This window comes from Apteryx mantelli, chromosome 12, assembly GCF_036417845.1.
Source record: "Apteryx mantelli isolate bAptMan1 chromosome 12, bAptMan1.hap1, whole genome shotgun sequence".
NCBI lineage: Eukaryota > Metazoa > Chordata > Aves > Apterygiformes > Apterygidae > Apteryx > Apteryx mantelli.
Genome location: NC_089989.1, coordinates 28,252,125 through 28,273,421, shown reverse-complemented (window position 1 = coordinate 28,273,421; position 21,297 = coordinate 28,252,125). Strand labels below are relative to the sequence as shown.

Genomic DNA, 21,297 nt, shown 5'->3' with positions numbered 1-21,297 from the left:
AGTTCCTGTAGCTGACGACGCCTGTAGGCGAGAGCGTTGTACAGGGGCACCAGAACGATGGTGCAGGGGGATGTGCGGCGTCACCTGAAGAATTGCCTTTGTTGTGTGTGTTCGTTAGTATTTATGTATGCTAAAGAAACAGGCGAGACGCTCTGAAGCACCTTCAGACTTGTCACCGTCAGTCACCAACGTGGGGTCACGTTCAGGCTCCAGGTCCCACCTGCCCTTTGCGAGGTGCTAATCTCCACATTAACTCGATTTACACATTTCTACAGATTAACTGCCTTTTTGTTCCCATTTATATACTGTGCCCTTATGCCAGTGTTTATGACAAAAGAGCACCTGAGTAGAGATTTCCTTCATTTTTGAGAAAGGGCTACAGTGTCTCACGTATAGAGAATATTACACAGAGGGTGCATCTAAACTACAGTAACTGTCACTGCTAGTTTTAGAGTGGAATCTTTCTTTAGGGATGCCTCAAAGGATCAGCAAAAACCAATTATTTAACAGTGAATTAATAGATGTATGCTTATACTACTGTTGCAATTACTAATAATTAAGTATGCACCAAGAGACTTTGAGCTGCTTCCTTAAGAACACAAGTTACGCAGAGAGGCTGGATGAGATGCATTCTGCTGTGCCACGTATCGTGCAAAAACAGGATACACAGAAAGGGCTTTTTCAGTATTTTATTCACAAATATATTAACGAATTACAAATTTGCCAGGTTGAGATTAAAACATGCGTTACACTGAACAGCCAACAGTTGGGTCACAGAGCACCATTACTGTAGACTATGCTTTATCTTATATATGGTACATTATGTAACCTACAAAACCATGTATACTCCCTCAGAATATCTTAAAATTAACATGGAAATAGGCAAAGAATAACAATTTCAGCTTCACTATTTTTGTTCTGTGTTAAAATGAGAACAAGACCTTTAAAGTATTTTTGCGAAACAGAACTGTGTCTAAATTATGTTTTTGGAAAGCAAAAAAAAAAAAGAGTCAGGTTTTTCATTCAGCTCTGTGGGTGTGTCTATACACATTTCTTCCTGGAAGAGACCTGAGGTATCAACCATGGATCTCCCAAAACATATACATCAAAAACAATGAATATTAAACTTTCATCACCATAAGGTATCTCAATGAAATCTTAAAAAAATTAAGCAATTTTTGGATAATCTGAATATACTCTTCATGTTTATGTCAGTACCATTTTTTTCTTTCTTTGAATCTGCTAAAATAAAACAACCTGACACTGGAAAATATATCAACAGTATCCAAGGCACTTATATTTAAGGAATTCTATCAGTTTTGAGTGTAAAAATCCACTTGATAAATGTGTAGATGATTATAATACTCAGATCTTAAGTTAAAATACTCTTACATGTGCATAATAGTACCCACAATGAACTAGGTACTATACAAATATAGAAGCTATGAGGCCTTACTCAGCAATCTTAATGTAAAGCCTGGGAAGTTATACCATTACACAGTTCCATTGAGAAGAATTACATATAAATTTGTATGCTTTTTCAAATATTCCATGAACTTCAGTGGGAATTTTGCCCATTTCCATAGATTGGGTCTGATTATCCATGCTACTGAGGCAGCAGTCACCTTTGTCAGTATGCTGAGCTACATGGTCTTTTTGCTCATCATAAACATATATTTCCTTAGATTGCACAAGAGTGGAAAATGCAAACAGTAAGACAAATAATAAATAGTCATAACAATAAAAGTGACACTCATTTCTTGAGGGGTTTTCACTTCATAATAAATAGGACAGCATACAAGTTTCTATTTTTTTTTTCTTTTCTTTTCAGAGTGATCACGGAGAGTGACCCCAGGGCTACTACTGTTGCTGGGTAAGCCACAAGACACACACAAAAAATTCCTTCTCAAGGAATGCTCAGTGAGTGGGGCTCCACAAACAGGTCCATTTACTAGCTTATCTTTCACTGATTCATTTACCCATTGCCAAAAGAAATTTAACAAATCAAATTTCAAATGACCCATGAAAAAATTAAGTAGTTTTTAAATTAAAATCTTGTTCCTAATCCAAAATATATAATAGTCACCATGTGAAACAAAATGAGAGACCTTAATAACATGTAAAGAACACAGAAATTAACTTCCAAAAACATCCTTACCAAGTACTAAACACTGTTTTAGAGCTGTTGACAGTGAAACTTAAAAGTTAGACTTAAGACAGCATCATATACATACAGCTAGTAGAGTAGGTCATAGAGTAGACTAACATGGCTTAAATTATTCACTTACAACAATTTTCAGTGCAATTCACATTGAAAAAGAGTCAAATGGAATTCATCTGAGAACTTGCATAAAAATTCTCTCTCTGATAGGGAGTGTTTTCCAAATATGTGGAATAAGATTATACAAAATAATTATTTTGGAAATTGAAACCATCTCCAGTCTCTTCAGAGATTTCTGTCTGCTTGTGTACAATGTGATAACAATAAAGAGTATTGCCAACTAGTTGCTGATCAATGCTTGCCCTATAACTTCTAGGATTGTGATTTTAAATGAGATACATTATGTGCAGATGCCTTCTGAAGTGCATTGCAAAAGAACCTTGAAAATTATTTTGGTAGTTCTTGGTATTTGCCATATTTTGTTTAAGTTGCAAATGAGAAGAAAGAAGGCATTTATGTTTACAGAGTTGCATTTTGTTTTAATCTGCTTAGAACAGATATTTTCTGGTTCATCTCAAATGTGATCACTTTTGTTTTCTTCAGAGAGGGTTAATGTTTCTGGTCAAAATCTGCTACTTAGCCTTATATGAAAGGTATACTTTTACCATCGTTCTAATGAGGAGACAGTCCTTATTTCTTCTTCTGAGCTGGTCACCTCTAATAAATCCATCCAATTTAAGATTCGAAAAGTTCAGAACTGTTTAATTTGTCTTCTTCATATAGTAAAATATTTTCCATGAGCTTCTTTTTTTGATCATTTATCTTTATTTTCCAAGATGTCTCTCTGGCTAATGCTGAAAAACAAAAAACAAAAAAAAAAAAGCCAAAATATTGAGAAAAAAAAAAATCCATCTTTGTCTAAGGAATAGACAATAATTTTAAATTAAAAGAAAATCTGGTTTATGAAAAAAAATCTGATAGAAAGCCAAAGAATATTTTGTAGGTTTATTGATAATATCAAACCAAGAACACAGGATTTACTGAAATGTGTTTCTAGATAGGAAGAAGAACTTAAAAAAAAAATCTGGAGAAAAGAGTATTTTATCTGTACTATTATAATATTAGGGCACTTTTCACAAAGACTGTGGTTATCAGAACAGGAGCATGAGCAGTTTTGCCGCAGCACCCTGAAGACTGTATGTCTGAACGTTCTGTGTCCACCCTTCAGAACTAATGAGATTTACCTTGTGAAGAACACGAAGCATCAAGGTCTGCATTTCTTCCTTGAAAGGTGCTCTGTGCAGTAGACGTTGTTTCCGAGGTCTCATCACTTTCAGTGGATGCCATGTTTCTTTCCTGGAGTCCATTCACAGGTCCTTCCTCCTTTTTCCTGTACTCGGAGGTTGTGGTATTTTCTGAATTGTAACAACTGTTGCTAGATAGCTCATCTGTAGACCCTTCTGCAGAATTCCACATAAAACTGCTTGATTCATCTGATTCACAAGGGACCCTTGACATTCGTCCATAGTAAATGTCAGGCGACACAGCTCCTGTTAAAGGTGTGCATGGATTGGCACCTGTCATGGTCTTTGTCCATGTGCTATCCTCTTTCTTCTCCTGTGAAGAACCACCATCCACGTTGAGGCTAGTTGTCTCATCATCTGTTTCTTCTGGGGTGTTCAGGGAAGATCCAGAAGAAGTGCTGTCTTCACAAATGTTATGCTCTCTTAACTTATTTTCAGCCATTTCCATAATTTCAAGCACCTGTTTTTAACAGTGAAATCTGTGAATGAGGAATAATCCGTGTATCCCTGCTTACACATATTGCTATGTAAAACATACTCATAAAACAGTTAAGGCATGAATGTTGTAGCTTCAGACCTTGGTAGCAAGGAGACTAAACTCCTGCTCCTGTATTTAAAATATTTACCTCTGCTATGTTAGGATTCTTTTTTCTCAGACAAAAGCAGATGGCCAATGCAAAATCAACAGCAATCTCTTCCAGCAAGTGTCCTGCTTTCTTGTCTAGATATTTACAGCATATTTCCTTGGCAGCTAGCTTTTCAAAATTTTTGACCTTGGAGCATGAGTTTTCTTTCACTATTTGAATTTCATCAGCAATCATATCTTTCTGTTCAAGGGAAAGAGATACATTAGTGAAGACAAAATTAACACAAACATTTATTTCTATCTGTACTACTGAGTAGATAAGAGTCTTCCTATATATTTGTTATATTGCTCCTTAGTAGCAGGTTTACAGACTTAAAAGCTTTTGGAATCTCCCTTAGTTCAAGTGACAGAAACGTTTGTTTTCACAGGAGGAAAAAAGCCCAAAGGTTTTCTCTGCATGTGTCTAACGTCCAATTCACTAAAGGAGATCCAGCTGTTTGAGGCAGGCCTTACAGACTTATGCCTGTGATCTGACCATTTCAAAAAACAAAAAATAATCAGCACTGTATGTAATGGCATTCTTGCACAGGTCTTTTTCAAATACTTGTTAAGAAATCAGAAACCTCAGATCCTTTGTTTTCTGAATCCATTTGAACACTGCTGATGTGTTTGGAAATAGTAAGTGAGAATACTGTCCTTTTCCCCTCAAGGCTTCACCAAGATATCAAACCAGGAGTATATCCCGTAAGCGGAGTCTGTTTTCATTAAGATGGTGTTAGTGGCATTCATTGAGCCTGGCCAGTTCTGGTTGTTTGTGAAAGTTGTTTGTGTAGTTCTAATTACAGCTTGGGCAGATTGGCCAGGATATAAATTCCAATCACTGGTGTAATACATAAATGTCTGATAAACATCTTAAAGAGCAACTGCAGTTATCTCCTACCCAGGTTTCCCCATTCACTCTGGCTCATAACATACATCTTTCTGGCACATAAAAAACATGCAGCAGAGTTTCAACACAAAGCCTTTTTTCTTAAATAAGCATGTATTTAAACACCAGTGATTTTGGAGCATCTCCTATGTAATTAGGGCCAGCACTGATGAGTCTGATATGTGAAATAGGAACATACATTCTGCTCCTATTTTAGGGCTGGTAGACCACTGATGTTAGTGGAACTAGGATATGGCTTCTAAACATCGCTTCTTTAGGATCTGCAAGCAGACTGCAGATAAAAAACTGCATTTATGTAAAATGTAAATTCAATTTATGACAACAACCCCATTCACTCAGGTTAGTGTTCATTATTTCTGCTTTTCCTTACCAGATAAATAGGGTGTCTTCCTTCATCCATTGCCTTAACCCCTGTCAATATCTCTGCTAAAACCTAGAAAATATATTTGACAGATAAAACAATTTAAATTATGTTTTTAAAAATGAGTTTTGTAACTAAAGGAATATTGAACTACTACAGCATTTTGAAATTATTTTCCCACATCACATGGCTAAATAACACCAGATTTGGGCAATCTCCATGACAGTTTAGATCCACCTCTAGAACCAAGTCTAAATTTTGTAATGAGACACAAGAGATAACATTAAACCAAGGGATGAGAAGAAAGCCATTCTAAATCTAGATAAAAAACTGCACTGAATACAGTAACTTCCTATTAAAATGAAAATTTTGAGACAGGTGATGTAGTAAACTGTCTTATTTATTCAATTATTCTAGTTGAAATTCCAGATTAACAGGTGATGTTTGTTAGCATTTGATGTGGCAGATTTGCAAGAGTTCTGAGAATCTAATTGCAGTCTTTCTGCTGCTCTGTTTTTTCTAAACTATCAGCAGTAATAAATTTTTTTGCAACCAGAAAGAATTTTGCTTCTGTTGCTCAAAAGATTCACCTTACTCTGCCACCAGTTGAAGTTTATTTGTAGGATGAACATAATTAAACACAATTTTAACCCATTATACAGTCAGAAACTATGATGTGAAATTGCAGGCAAAATGAGTATATGGAGAGGATGAGCAGATGTCCATATATCCTTTTTCCTGTCTAGAATCATCATACAACGCAACAGAACATGGAAAAAAGGCAACTTACCACACCACAGCCAAATATATCAACTTTTTCTGTTAACTGCCCATGCCTGATAAAATCTTCTGGCAGATAAATAAGAGAAGCTTGTAGGACTTTGGTTTTCATCATAGCATACTCTGATTTCTTATCAACAGAATACAATCGCAGACCTGAATGTCCGAGCTTTGGTGTAAAGTTTTCATCCAACAAGACATTTGAGCTATGATAATGAAAGGCAAATAGCATTACTGGTTGAGTAATTACTTTAACTTGAGGTAAAGAATTACATTTTTACAGTTAAGGCAAGCCCTGAAGGACACAACTTCCAGTATTTGGCCTGGTATGTAAGAAGGAAAGGATAAAGAATGGGGAGAAAGGGAGAGGGGGAAGAGAAAGCACTCCAAAAATTACCATAAGAATACACTTCCATTATGCTGAAAAGAGAGGCAAATGAACATATGGAGGGTAAACACCCTACAGAACAAGAGATAACAGAAGGCAGAAAGATACTGCAAATGGATTTCAAAATTTTAGGAGCTTTCAGCCATTAGTATTAAAGAAATCCTGGAAATAAAGAAATTTGGAACAAGGACGTGCCAAACCCCTCACCTTTTGATATTACCATGAAGAATTTCAAAATTATGTAGATACTGTACAGCTCGGATTAGTCCTGTGGAAATGCTGATGCGCATCTCCCAGGTCAGTGGAGCAGAATCATCCTGCAAGAAAGTGAGAAAGATTGATATTTTTATTTTTACAGAATAAAAACTATAAGACATTAGTAGTTTTGCAAGCAAAAGGCTTAGTTTTATTTCCACTGCAATCACTAGCAAAACTCCTGAAGACCTAAACCAAGAATCTGGTCCATGGCAGGAAGCTGATGATTTCAAGGCCCAGGAAGGAATTTCTTCTTATGTACTGTACTGGACATTTTGCCTGGCATAGGATACAGTGAGGTAAAGATACAGCAGAGATCATGCTTCTCCAAAGCACCAAGAATTGGCCATTATTGAGACATAATACTGTTTTTGATGGATCACTATTCTGATGTTTCTGTCATATGATTTCCTCTGCAAATGCTCTTTCAATAGGTGTGAAGTTCTCATAAACTGTTCTCCCTTAAGCCCTTGTACAACTTCATAGCATGTACTGTCAGTGAAGGCTTGTGACACAACGGAATATGACGATGGACTCTACAGTAACATATTCCCAAATCCAATAAAATATTACAATATGAACAGACACATTTTGCGGACTTATTATTTAAAAATTCCTAGGGCTGCAAAGCAGAAACTTCTTGCTGACCTGATCTGCTTTGCTGTAGAAAAACTGAAAAAGAGTTGCAACCTTTTCTAATACATACAGTCAACATATTTGGGCACCTTCTTTTACTGTTTCTCAGAATTCGAGGAGATAAAATTGCTTTTCACACAGTATCCTTACAGGGCAGGTAGATAATGGACCCATATTATTTACTTACTTGACAATGAAGTTTGTTTTGTAGTGATCCATTAGGCAGGTATGGATATATCAGACAGTGTAATCCAGTTTCTACTGAGAAACCCATTAGCTGCAAAATGTTAACATGGCAACACCTGCAAACATAGATCAACAATGTTTTGCAAATGAAATGAGAGCAGTGCAGAAAAGTACTTTCCTGAGCTGGAATAAATTCCTAAATTCAAGGCAATTGGAAACCATGTTGTGTCCTTCAGCTGGAAGCACAGAATGGTCCTAAGCAGGATTGCACAAGGCTAACCTAGTCGCAGAGAAGAGAGAGGTTTATAGCTCAGCCCCATTCCGAGCAACTAGGAGGGATACGAGGCTCCGGAAAGCACCACTCCCTCCCCTGCTTCCCAGGGCTCCTGCAAAGGCAGTGCAAAACCCCACTGCCCCCAGCACAGGACAGTGCCCGGTAGATGATATGCACGTCAGTCTTGCACTAAACGCACCAGCAACAGGCCACACGTAGGATGTGAACAGACTATATTTAAAAGTCAACCGCTCACCGAAAGCAAATCTGTACTTCTGTATGAAAGAATCTTTGAGTTGAATTTGGGCTTGTACATTCCGTCTGAAAACGAAAATATGCAATATAATGTCAATAGTAATTATTAAGACACTGCTTTTATACAAAGCTTTTACTCTCTAGATGACAAACCACTTAGAAAGTAGGAAAGTATCACTAATGACAATTGTGTGTCACAAGCACCAATTAACTGAAAATAAAAAAACAGCATAAAGACACCTCTGATCCAATTCTCAATGCAGCTAGTTCGCTTGGGCTACGCCCACGGATAAAGTTAACAGAATTACTTGTGAGAGTATGATATCTCTCATACACGTTTGTGGAATCAAGGTTTACTTATTACTCATCATTTCCCTTTTGTCTTGCATAGCAGCTCTGGTTCCTAGCCCACATAATATTAAATGACACCTGCTAATGTTCAAGAGGTGCTAACAAAATATTTCCCTTCAGAAAGAAAAAAAACAAAAGCTGGAGTACTTGCCTCTTTCAGTCTTTTGATGACATACATTGTGTTGTGCCTCTGACCTTTGTAGACATCTGCAAAAGAACCTTCACAAATTCTGCTCTCATCACTAAAACCATCTGTGGCATTAGTAACTTCCCTCTGGGTCCACAAAAGACTCCCGCTGGGGAGATCAGTCGTTGTCTCCTGCTGAGGAGTAGAAGAGCTGCAGGGCTACACGTTTGAAGAAAAAACAAGTTTATCTCATGAAAATTCATATGCCTTTTCCTTCCCTTTCAAACGTCCTATTGTCTTTTCCATGATTTAAGAAGTGAGTGAAGTGATTGTTGAAAGAAACTGTGAAAAGTACCGTGCAATCACTCATTGTGTTTTCCTTTTCTAATACTTGTCTTGATCTGTTTGATGTAAAAATTTTGCATAGTAGAAGAGACTGGAAAACAGTTACCAATTTGCATTACCACCTTTCCCAGAAAACAGACTTGGTTTTGCTTAAAAGTCCATATATTTATTTGAAGTGACGTTAGTGTAAGTTAAAAGAACCATTAATTCTTATGGCTGGGGCATACTTTAAGCAACAACTGGACCAGAAGGGAGTGTCCCTCATGCAGTAATACATCTACCTCTGAAGCATGTGGCATTGCCTTGTAAAATAATCTGTTGCTTCCAGTACGGAAAGTCCTAATGCCATTTGATATTACAGTTCCCGTAGAGCCAAAAAATAATCATGCAGCTTCCACAACTTTGATGTGCTCCAGACATGAGATAACAAAACAGTAACTCCCTCTCCAGAAACTCGAACTACTGTGTTCTTTGTAACAACCTTCTCTTCTGCCTGGTGCTCTTGTACCATGTTATTTTAAAAGAGTTAAAAGTCTTAAAATACAATCTTCCAAAAAAAACAAAAATCAAACAAAACAAAACAAAACAAAATCATGCCAACACAGAGTCAAATGGGACCAGAATGTGCACACCCTCTGAGACCCCACAGGAAAGATCTAGCCAGGCTATCTCAAAGACCAGAGAGCTACAGGGAGGAAGAAGAGGAGGCTGTGCGGTGAGATCATTGAGAACATAAGAAAAACCTTTCACAGTGAGATGGTCAAGCCCTGGAAGAGGGGCCCAGAGAGAGAGGTGGTGGAACCTCCATCTTTGGAGGTTTTCAAAACTCAGCTCTGGGACAAGGCTCTGGGCAACCTGACCTAACTTCGACATTAGCCCATGTTGGAGCAGGAGGTTGGACTGGAGACCTCCAGAGGTCCCTTCCACCCTTCCAACATAAATGATGATACTATAAAACCACTAACCCACCACACTTTAAGTATAAATTTAAAGCAAAAAAAAATATGCCATTCTGACAAGTCAGTGCTTTCATTTTGCATTGTCGTCATACGAGAAATGTTAAGTCTCCTACAAAATCTATACTTGAAAATTAACTGCCATTTGCGGGTGTATTTTCCATGCTCAGCTTTGCAGTATGCAGTATAGTTAATTTTGTCCCTCACTTGTCCTTCAGTGGCAAGAAAAGTGACGTAAATCATAAGTAATCTTAAAGCGTTAGTATTATAGTGAACCTAAATACATTGTAATCAGGCTGCACTTTTTCAGTAGATCTATATTTTATATGAGTACATGGAAGTCTACACGTGATCTTTTAACTGAAGAAACACAAAATGGCATAAATACAATTTGCATTGTTATAATCAAGCAGTATGAAAGGGATTTACCTTCACACTTGATGAGACGGGAGGATTTGACTGTAAGGATTTCAAGAGGTCTCCTGGGGGAGTTGGTGGTGAAGGGAGTGAACACAAAGCTCCTACAGAAATAGGGTCTGAAAGGGAATTAACAGCATTGAAAATACACCTTACTTATTGTAATATCACAGCCCGGGTGACTAATTATGAGGGTCTGGGTTATTTTGTCAAATTTCCTAAATGGTATAATCTGCAACAAGCTGTCAAAATGGGAGATACTATGTGAAGATACGGAGCTGTTTTTCTGGTTCCTCCTTGCAAGACAACCGTGCAGATCTCTTTAGTCCTGTCTGAGGCTTACGGAGCTCCCAGAGCTCGCCGGGGTACTGTCGGTCGGGAATCCTCCCCTCGCCCCGTGGCTCTGGTCCCTCCCTTTCCCAGGCAGGGGGGCCGTGGATGCCTGCGGGGCTCTCTTCTGGGCCAGATGTGTTTTGGGTGGAAACAAGGACACGGGGTGGGACAGCGTATGCATGGCTCTAGTCTCAGCATGGAGCCAGGACGGGACCAGGGGCTCTGGCGGAACTGGGAAATGCGCTCCGAGACCCCACAGGATAGTTATAGCAGCATCTCTCAAAGCCAAGAGAGCCGTGAGGCCCTGGGGTAAAGTTAGGAATAAACAGCTTGGGAGACAACAGTGCTGGGAAAAAGGCAACCATTCAAATGTGACCATTTTGAACTGTAATGCAATCATTTATACTGTACTGAAAGTGAAGGGGAACCAGTCTGGTCCGTATGGCCATTCCAGCTTCAAAGCAAATGCAGAATTATCATTTTACTCACTACCTGCTGGTGATATTCCCAAATGTGAAGAGTCTGGTAATGGCAACAGGCTTATCTCGTTTTCTCTCTCTTTATTTTCTGTGGGAGTTAAAGATATATTCTCCTCTTTAGGCGGCTCTACCAGCTCTTTTTTTTCAGAATTGGTAACATTAGAGGCTGATTTCCCTGCAAAAGAGAAAAACAGAAAGATGAAGATTACCAGGGAAAAAGAGTCAGATTCTAATCAGCTGTGCAGGGAAAATGAGCTGTAAGTTTAAATTAACACTACAAATGTGTTATGTTTATTGTTTAATTATTTGAATATTATTAATATTTAAATTCACTTCATAGGCACATTAACTACTATGAAAAAATAAAAAAGTGATAGCTCGAAACAAATAGCAGTTATGACTATGCAAAAGATATATAGCCTCTTTTAATAAGAGATTAGCAATAATTATTTATTTTGTCATTTTTCATGTAACATCTTGCAGCTGATGATCTCAAACCACAAATATCTCACAGCCAAGAGAAGGCATCTAATCCTTTGTTAATTGTCATGGAACTGAGAAAAAGGTTGACAGAATTCCATTGGTTTTAGTCAGCTAAATACTTTCAGGCGATTTTGAATTGCGTGGTTTTAGTGTCATGACCGTGCTCATTTCCAGAAAACACCTTCCTATATAGAACTAGTTTCAATAAAGAATCATATTTTCACTTATTAACAGAAAGAAACAAATTGGAGACAATCAAGGAAGAACACAACAGCCGCCACAGGAAAGAATAACTGATATATAAGGAAAAATTAAAGGCCAAATTATTGATTCATTACAGCTCCTCAAGATCCTACTCTGTGTACACACAAATCTCAGAATCTGACCTGAAAAAAGCAACCAGGAAGTATGCTTAAGAGAAGAACAGAGCTGCTTTCAGCATACAAGGAACTGAAGAATAGCTACATCTTAGAGGAAGTTATTAACATTAGATTAGGCTACAGTTAGGATGAGGAAAAAATAAAGTAAAAAAAATTTCAAGACATTCTGATATATGAAGCTATCAAAAGTCTCCTGAAGAGAGCTGGAATTCAGGAAGACGTTTAAAACTGAGGTTGAAAGGGAACTTTGAAATATCCGGCATGCACTAGAGATATCTAAGGACTTTCTAATGCCTGATAACCGTATCTACTCCTCATTTTAGTTCTAAAATTATGTTTTTTTACCTGGCATCTTTTATCACCAATACATTTAGTATAATTACTAAATAATAATTACTGATTATACTAATATAATTATAGTTAGTACAATTTTTTCTTTTGATATAAAAGAAAATAAGCGTATTAATATGAATTTTCTGTCACACTTTTATGAGCTTTTTATCTTGAGCGCAGTATATGTTGACACCAAGCGCCTCTGTTTGCTTTTGAAATCAGCTAATAGCTTTGTGTTCTTTTTTGTACAAACAAAGCATTGGGAGTAACTGCAACAAGCAGGAAGCGGTGTACTTCATTTATAATCGTGTTCCTTATAAGAAAACAAATGATCTCATTAACTTCTGTAGAACTGAAATTTAAGAGAAAATAAGGTATGACAGTTTCATTGTATTAAGCTTTGAAGAGTAGAGGTATCTGAAGAGCAATAATGGTAGAGGTGGGCATGTTCATCTCAGGTAACCTTTTTTCTTTGAATTTTGTCTGGAGTTTGTATCCACTTTCTTCAATGTCACCTATGAATGCAGGTTGGGATGAGACTAGGTCTTTAAATTAAAACTCAGAAAAATTAGTTATGTTTCTTTAGTGCTGTGCCAGAATGCTATGAAATCACAAACTTTATGGATTTTTGGCTAGAAATTGTTTTAGGTATCAACTGACTACAGACCTTTAGTCAAAATTGACTGTTCTGCTGTTGGTGGTTTTTTTCCCCTAGTACTTTAACCTAGAAACCTCTGAAATTAGAATCATTTCCTTCTTTCAACCCATCTTTTCAGCACTTTTCATGAATTTTGCAACTTCCTGCACATCAGACAAAGAGGTCACCACTGAAGCTAAAGAACTGATATATGCATAGATGAGTTCAGAAAAAAATATTATTCCAGACATCCAGAAGTCAGACTGAGTAGAGTTATGGTGATGTAAAGACTGTCAGAGTTGGGACGTCTTAGTTTTATTAAGAGCATGCCCAACAGAACAAGCGGTGTGTACTCCATCGTATCTGCTTGAGAAACATCAGCTGAGTAAGCATATTCGGATATAAAAACAGAAGTAAAAGGTAAAGACTGAAAAGATTTGTTTAAACCTAAAACCAGCCTGCTAGAAAGCACCGCTGTTTATGACCAAGCACATGATGGAAGACCTACACTCAGTTAATTACAGAAAATGTTAACTACTGCACATGGAAGAGTGACAAAATAACCCACACATTCTGCCACTGAAATTAATATTAAATTTTGCTATGGAGTTCAATATAAAAGAAGATTGTAAGAAGTTAAGGGAAAAAATTCATTTCATTTTTATAAGTCATTGCATTTGAATTGATTTGGGGCAAAAATGATTATTGATCAGCCAGAAACATAACTAAAAATTGACTGGTCCACAAGATTTGGTGTCTTCCATCCTCTTTTTCTGGTCTTCATGTTGCCCTACAGAATTCAGAGAGCTCATAATAAAAAAACCTCATAATGCTCTGCATGGAGCAGAAACAGAGGGATCTTAGATCTCTAGTACATCAGTTCAATGTCTTAAGGAGCTGAACTGAGTATGTCCTTTTCTTGCCATGATTTCTTAGTATTTACTTTCCTGCAGCCTAATCTAGCCCATCAGAAGTCATTGCAAAGACCCATTTACTTGCATTAGCCCATTTGATTTTTTAGAAACCAAGCTTTTCTGCAGAAGTCACAAAGCGTACTCCTCCAGTCTGGAAGAAGCTGATTGGCTTTTATTTTTAGCAGGGGAAACCCCTCAGTTATTGCTGCTGGTGGCAAGCGAAGTCCAAAAAGTCTCAGAAATATTTCTGAGAAAGCTCAAAATATTAACATAATGGGTGAATCACAGAAGCACGAGAGAAAGCAGGTACCGCTCTTGCACTGGAGGCTGGAGTCAGGTGCACATTGCACAAGCTGCAGCGCTGTTTGCGTACCACTCAAACCGGTCAAACGGGAGGAGCGCGCCTGCTTCTGCACTGCGATGATGATTATTTCTGTGTCTGTGTCGTATCTGACAGGTGATGCTGCTGGAATTTGCTCTTGGCTTGGAGGCTGGAGGCTCTGCACATTGTGCGTAATTCAAGCAGCAAGTCTTACTCGGTCCTCGTGCAAGCAATGTTGTCTAAGAGGGGCTTTAAGAGGGGCTTTAAAATCCTGCCTGTTGAGATCTAAACCTGTGTCGCGTCCTGGCTTTTGTGCACGGGAGCAAGTCCGATGATCGCAGAGCTGCACTGTGCAGCCTCCGGGTTTCCTGGGGGCAGCTGTCCCGAACGTGCCGCGCACCAGCTCGAAGCCAGCGATGCTGCGGTTCGCAAGCGACAGCTATCTGAAATCAGACAAACAAAGCTCCTCTTGAAGCTGCAGCGTGAGTCACCGCTGCCATGTGCTGAACTAATCTCGGCCTGAAATCTCCTCGTGGCCTCGTTTTAAAGGCCTGTTGGAGGACAGAAAGCTCTCTGCCACCTTGGGGAAAAAGCAGCAGCATTTCATTTGTTATTACAAGCCACATTTCCAGCATTGTTGAACACAGCTTTTGCAAAAATGCAAAATTAACCCACACAGAAAAGAAGCCATCGTACCTAGAGGAACAAAACAGACTTTTCTGTGAAAGATACAAATTTTTTGAAAATTGTTGCAGTTTTTACGTAGTTGTAAAAAAGCAGTTAATCTTCTGTTTCAGTTTTTATGTTTCTCAGAAGGAAAACGCAGCTGTTCATTTTTTTTGATTAAATGACAATGCGTACAGTGGGATTACAGAAACGCCAAAGAGCGCTGTGTGAGGAATACACTGAAATAAGCCAGCAGTAAACACAGGTGGGCCCCGAATGCTTTCTGAAAGGTAAAGAGGGCAACTGCGGTAACTAGTTCAAGCTTAAGGTGTGGTAGGTTATTCTGTGTACTGTCAGAGCACATAGAAACTCTCGTTATGGGCTAGGAAGATACCCTGTTAAATACTGAACGGACACAGAGCAAGTCACTGTCTGCTTTGAGGTATCCGTAAAATATCACAATGAGGGAGCCAGGCTTATTGCACTGGTGATATCTAGGTCAAGTGTATTCAGTGTATAGGTAAAAAAATTCGTTTTCCATCCTGTCCGCTCAGACTGGACCCTCAAAGTCACAGTCACTGTGACTAAACCAACAGTACTGATGTACAAAGCAAAACAGAACTAAGTTGTTTCCTGTAGCTCTCTTTGCTCAGCAGAAGAGCTAGGGAAAAAAACTGTCACCATCTCCTAAACTGATACGACCGAATGCAAAGAGTTTTTTCGCCATTCCAAAATGAAGGTTAAAAGTGATGCTAACACGAGAAACCTACAGAAAGACAAAAGAAATGCAGCGGCAAGAAAACACTGCCGAGTTATGGGAACTTCCCTGAGAAATGCCTCTAGCTGCTAGGCGGCAGCAAGCGCCAACTGCGGGCTGACTCCGCTCTTGGCCGCCCTGCCCCGTCCTGCCCCGCGGCCGCTGACGCTGTTTCTGTTTCGCAACAGGCTCATGTTGTAACCAAAATCGCGAGGGACAATCCCTGCTAGCGGAACGCGAAAAGCAGAAGGTGCTCCGGCACATTTTCCATCTTGTGAAAGCCTGTGCCCTCATCATCTTTGTCCTCTTTCCATGGGTGCCTGGAAAAATCCTAGTATTTCACTAAGCATTTCTGGCCACATAACAAAAATCTGTAGTTTTCCTTCCTAGTAATTCTCTATGGAGAGCAGGTGAAATTCTTGCAAACATCTGTTTTCCAAGTAAATGGGTTTTGGGTGAAAACAGATGTGAAAAGGGGAATGTAGTCCAGTCCTAACTTCTCAGGGCAACTCAATACAGAAAGGCTAAGCATGTTATTCAGGGTCCAACAGATTTATCGGTAGAACTGGATCAAGGATCAGTTTGGTTTATAAAAGTGGACAGCTGCAAATAAAACAGTTTTCAACACACAAAAATTGAAAGTAAAATAATAATAAAAAAAGCCTTATGATTTTTATAACGCAGCAGTTTAACAAGGCGCATCTGTGTTCAGCTCTAGTCATCCGATCTCAAAGAACATACATCTGAAATATGGCAAATTGGAGACAGGAGCGAAGAATTACATGCAAAGAGTTATAAAGAACTAAAGTTGTTTAATTTATGGAAGGAACTAGGAGCACATATGATACGAGTAGAGAAAATATGAAGTGGGATAAAGAAATAGTAGAATAGGTAGTCAGGTAAACCATTTCTCTCTTTTCATAAGCTTTTTCTCACGGGGCAGGAAAGCAGGCTGCAGAGCCAGAGTTGGTCATACGTTTTTCTGCCCTGAGTTGGTTGCTCATTAGAGCCTAATGACAAAATTTCACTGAGAAACAAGAATATACGAAAAGTGAAAACTTTCATAATTAAAGTCTGTCTGTTTTAAAGCCCTGTCTGATGCATTAGAGAGATGCTCCTGCTTCAGACCATACCCAACCTTACCTTTAAGCTTGGCTATATCATTTCCTGCTTTCCCCTCAGGAATTTTATTTACGAGGGCAGAGAATCAGAATCGGAGAAACCTTTTGAGCGGGAAGTTCCCAGCAAAGCGTTCCTAGCGGTAACGAGGGGTTTGCGGGGCCGGGCCCCGGCGCCGGGACACGAGGCACGGAGCCCCCCGGGGCAGGGAGCAGGGGGCGGCTACTCACAGTCCAGGATGACTTGGGCCGCCCGGTAGAGCTGCAGCCCCTGCAGCAGGTCCAGCAGCTGCTGCACGGTCGCCAGCCTCACTCCCCACCACCACATGAGCTCCCTCGTCACGCTGATCCCCGTCTTCTCCATGCACTTGATCTTCCGCAGCTCCGTTTGGTCAGTGATCACGTAGGAGGCTGCGGGGAGACAACGGATATTTCTGTTTAAAGTTGAGAAAGAACAAGCAAGCAGGAATGCTAACGTGTGACGTATATACATGCTGCTTTTCATTTGCACGCTTTTTAAAGGTAGGATCACAATAAATCAGCTACGCAGGCACGAAGCGACTTCAGTTCCTGAGAGCGAGGTATCCCTTTTATTCCTCTGAGCGCTCTGAAAAAGATACGTCTTTTTGCTATACCGGAGACCCTAACAGAAAACCCAACCGCACTTCTCAGCACAGTTTCCCCGTAATCTTCCTGCAGGTTGATGCTTTGCACCAGAGGAAGTTCAGATCCGATTCCCGGCGTTCTTCGCTCAGGAAAGAGAGCAGCAGCGAGCGGGGGGGGGTGGGGGGGGGGGGGCGGCGGGAGCGCAGGGGCGCGGGGCGCGGCGCGGCGCTCACCGAAGCGCATCCAGTCGGGGTCGCTGAGGCAGTCCATCTTCTGGCAGAAGTCCTCCAGCACCCAGGCGGGCAGGCTGTGCAGGTAGCGCGGCGGCCGCCGCACGGACATCGCCGCCCCGCGCACCCGCTGCCCGCGACCGCGCTCGCCGCGCGCAGTACCGTCCCGTCGTCTTCCCCCCCCCCGCGCCCAGGGGCCGGGCCGCAGCCCCGCCCCGCCCTCCTCGCCCCGCCCTCCGCGGGTGACGTCACCGTAGGGCCCCGCCCCCCCCCGCGCGCCCGCCCGTGCAGCCGCTGCGCACCTCCGCGCGGCCCTGCTGCGCTCGGCGCTGCACGCGCGGGGGGGTCCGGGGGGGGGCGGGGCCGCCGCCGGGGCTCGCGCCTTGGCAGCCGGGGATCAGCTCCGAGACGTGCGTTCAGGGTCCAGCACGACCTGCCTGACTTTTCGGTCCTTTTTTGTATTTCGCATTTAATCTGCCTCTGATGCAGCTCTGCACTTGGAGCGTTTATAATTAATTAATCTGCCACCGTGCAGGTTGCAGACACTGATGGCAAAATGATCTGCTTGCAGAGAGCCCTGCAGCCCTGCCTCTGCCATCACGCGACAGCCTGCAATACGAGACTTCAGCCCATTCCTCCTTCTCTTCTCTTTCTATTTAGCCCCAGTAAACACTACTGTAAATTCTGAGAGCTTTTAATTTATCTTTCCTTTATAGTTTGCATATATTTTATAATATAGCCAATTCCTACGATTACAGCATTAAGCTTTCAAACTTTGGAAGATATCTGTGCTTCTTAGCTACGCATCTTCCCCAGAAATCATGAACCCTTCAGGTGCCATTAAAGTAACAATTCATTTCTTGCCCCATTGTGGCAAGGAAAGGTGAAAAATATGATACTGATGTAGGTGCAGGGTTAAAAGATAGACAACAACAACAACAACAACCACAACAAAGTCCAGAATGTATTATTATTTTAATGACTCATGACAGGTGTTTTGAAAGTATTACGATAATAATAGTTAAAGCTATTTTATTTTGCTCCTTTTTCCCTGCTCGCTTTCCCTCTCACACATACTGAAATTGTATGCCGCAGAGAGATGAGCAGAACTCCTTCTAAGGTCACATAAAATGAGAGAGAAATCGGTGTTGCAAAGAACTGGACAAAGGCTGGAAATAACACACTTCTGCCCCTTGGGTCCTGGATTAACTGCGTGAGACCTTTTAGACTCTGCCTTGTGGGAAAATGAGAAAAAAAAAGGAAATAGTTTGTCCGCTATTGCTTAAAAATGCCTCTAGCTGTGAGTAGGGCTTCAGTTTGGCACTAACCATTTTATGCAATAAAGGGTTTTACATGGAAACTGAAAATTACCTTTTCACACTGAAACTAGAATTATCCTATATATCCATGTTCTGTAGCCTTCACCTCCAAATCACGACGTACTAGACCGGACTCTGGACTGCAGTGTGCTCTCAAGCTCTTGAACAGTTAACATAAAGAATTTGTCATTTCTCTAGCGTTTTTCACCCTCACCTGTGACGCTGCCGCTTCCTGCAGATGCCACACTCTCTCTTTCCCACCGCACCGCACTCACCGATTGCGTTAAGCTGGAACTTCCAGTTCTGGCCCTCGCTTCCCTCGCTCACATTTGTGCTTCTCTGGGGACTGTCACAGTTTCAGCTGGATTTTAGTGAGGCAGAGCTATGATTTGGACTGAAAACTACCCACATTTTTTAATGTAGTAGACACAACTAAATTACAACTTTCACTCATTACTAATCTGGCTGAATGACTGAAAGAAGGGAGGCTCCATTTTTAGATCTTCATGTGTTAGAGCTGGCTGGGGTTTTCTCTCGTCTCTTTACTCTCACGTAGAGGAGCATTCCAAAACAGAAGGAAAAATACTTTCCTGTGTATGTTGATGATTTCTCCATAAGTTTGCCTGTCTTTCCAAAACACCATTATAACTCCACATAAAGGTTTTATTTTATTTTATTTTATCAGTAGGGTTTTTTTAATGACCATAAATTCTCAGTTTAGCATTTAGGCACCTGCTCTGAAAGCTAATGCTTCCACTGGAACCGGCTTTTCTGCCAATTGCTTGTGTCTGTCAGTGCCTTTCATGTTGATTAAATACTCAAGCCAAGTGTTTAGCAGAAGAATGAAAACCAAATGGTATGAGAAATATTATGAACAATCACATTTGCAATTCCAATGACAATGTGTAATCAAATTGTTTTTATGCCAGGATGCCTCTAAATACAAAAAATAAAATACAGAGCTAGTGTTATTACTCACTGAACTAGTCCACGGTGGGGTCTTGTGAGCATTGGATGGTTTGACTTTTATGACTAGCCCATTTAAAGGATGGTGTTATTTAACAGACTCAAAATCACTACCACCTTGGTTAAAATGACAGACAGAACCAGCAACACCTATGACAATACCGTCAGACTGTGGCAAGTAGCTCGAGTATGACACCAGGTGTGACTCACCGGTCTGTAAAAACAAAACCTTGTCCATTATACGTGAGACATGTTTGTACTTGTTTGTCACTTTGCAGAGGAAGTTGCTATCTTTTTAAAGCTAGCATGTGGGGAAAAAAAATTCCGTGGTTTGTCAATATAAAAATTGGCTCTTCAGATGAACAAGCAGGTGAGAGCTAAAAAGCTAAGTTCTTATAGAATTCATATAACAAGAAAATGCATCCACATTACAAGAAAAGAAAGCAGCTGTGGGAGGAACAGAGAAGACAGCTGTGTGGGTAGGACTCCACACTGGACCTTGTATATGTGTTCAGTCCCTTCTTCTCCCATAGACTTCTTGTATGACTTTGGAAAACTCCATTTCCTCTGCAAAATGGGAACAGAATTTTCTTTGTTATCTTATCTACAGAAAATATAAATTTCAGACATTAATTGTCTCACTATAAATATATATTAATTATTCACCAGAAGATTTGTTATTCTACAAAATGAAGTATGTTCTCATATTGGCTTCACCAAAGGGAGTCAGAGGTCTGCAGGGTGAAAGGGTATAAAGTTATTAAACTAGGTCCAAATAAAGGACTTTGTTTGCTAGAAATGAGATGCTACAGTGCCTAACTTTGTGACAGCCGAAAGTGGGTGTCCAGCCTCTCTTTATTGTGAGGGAGGCATTTGCCACATCAGAATGGGATCTAGAATGATGGGATGAAATACTAGAACTAAAGAAATTAAGTAGTTTTTGGATCTCCTCTCTTGGGACTTATATTCCTCAAGGATTCAAGGAAATGCCTTCTTCTGCTTGGGATTCTGTGGGTAAACATGCAGAGTCTTCCGAAGAATTAAATCAGTTTCACTCTTAAAACACGAATTGGTGGGGGAAACAAGGTAGAGAGATCATGTAGATGCGTTGCTGCAGCTTACAGCATATAGCTGAGGAACGGTCTCTACCCTGACAACTGCTTCTGCATTTTACTCAGTGACTGTTTAATTTAAACCGGGTAAACAATCCAGCGCTCCCTGCTTTGGGTGTACCCGCGTCAGTCGGGCTCTCTGTGCTCTGGCGGATCTTTGGTTCATTTCTACACAGTAACACAGCTATTCTCAGTCCATCTTCAACAGAACGGACAGAAAACTTTCCTTATAAACTGGGCTGAACCACAGCAAATTAACATCGGGCACCCACAACTAATCATCGCCTAGCAGGAGCTGCTCTTCAGCGAAG

General features: G+C 40.3%; 1 protein-coding gene across 2 annotated transcripts; it reads right to left on the bottom strand.

The window, feature by feature from the left end:
- Nucleotides 1–674: 674 nt before the first annotated feature.
- On the bottom strand, nt 675–17,720 carry IRAK2 (interleukin 1 receptor associated kinase 2). Of its 2 annotated transcripts, none has more exons than XM_067303534.1 (13): nt 17,593–17,720; nt 16,985–17,164; nt 11,154–11,318; nt 10,344–10,450; nt 8,638–8,832; nt 8,137–8,201; nt 7,608–7,722; nt 6,737–6,846; nt 6,152–6,347; nt 5,371–5,433; nt 4,092–4,292; nt 3,406–3,925; nt 675–3,015 (listed from the first exon to the last, which is right to left on the bottom strand). In XM_067303534.1, exons 1-13 carry the CDS (start codon nt 17,699–17,701, stop codon nt 2,897–2,899), a joined length of 2,145 nt encoding a protein of 714 aa, XP_067159635.1. In that variant the 5' UTR covers nt 17,702–17,720; the 3' UTR covers nt 675–2,896. The 2 variants fall into 2 exon arrangements, with proteins under 2 accessions (XP_067159635.1, XP_067159636.1); XM_067303535.1 differs by having other exon boundaries at nt 11,157–11,318.
- Nucleotides 17,721–21,297: the final 3,577 nt, after the last annotated feature.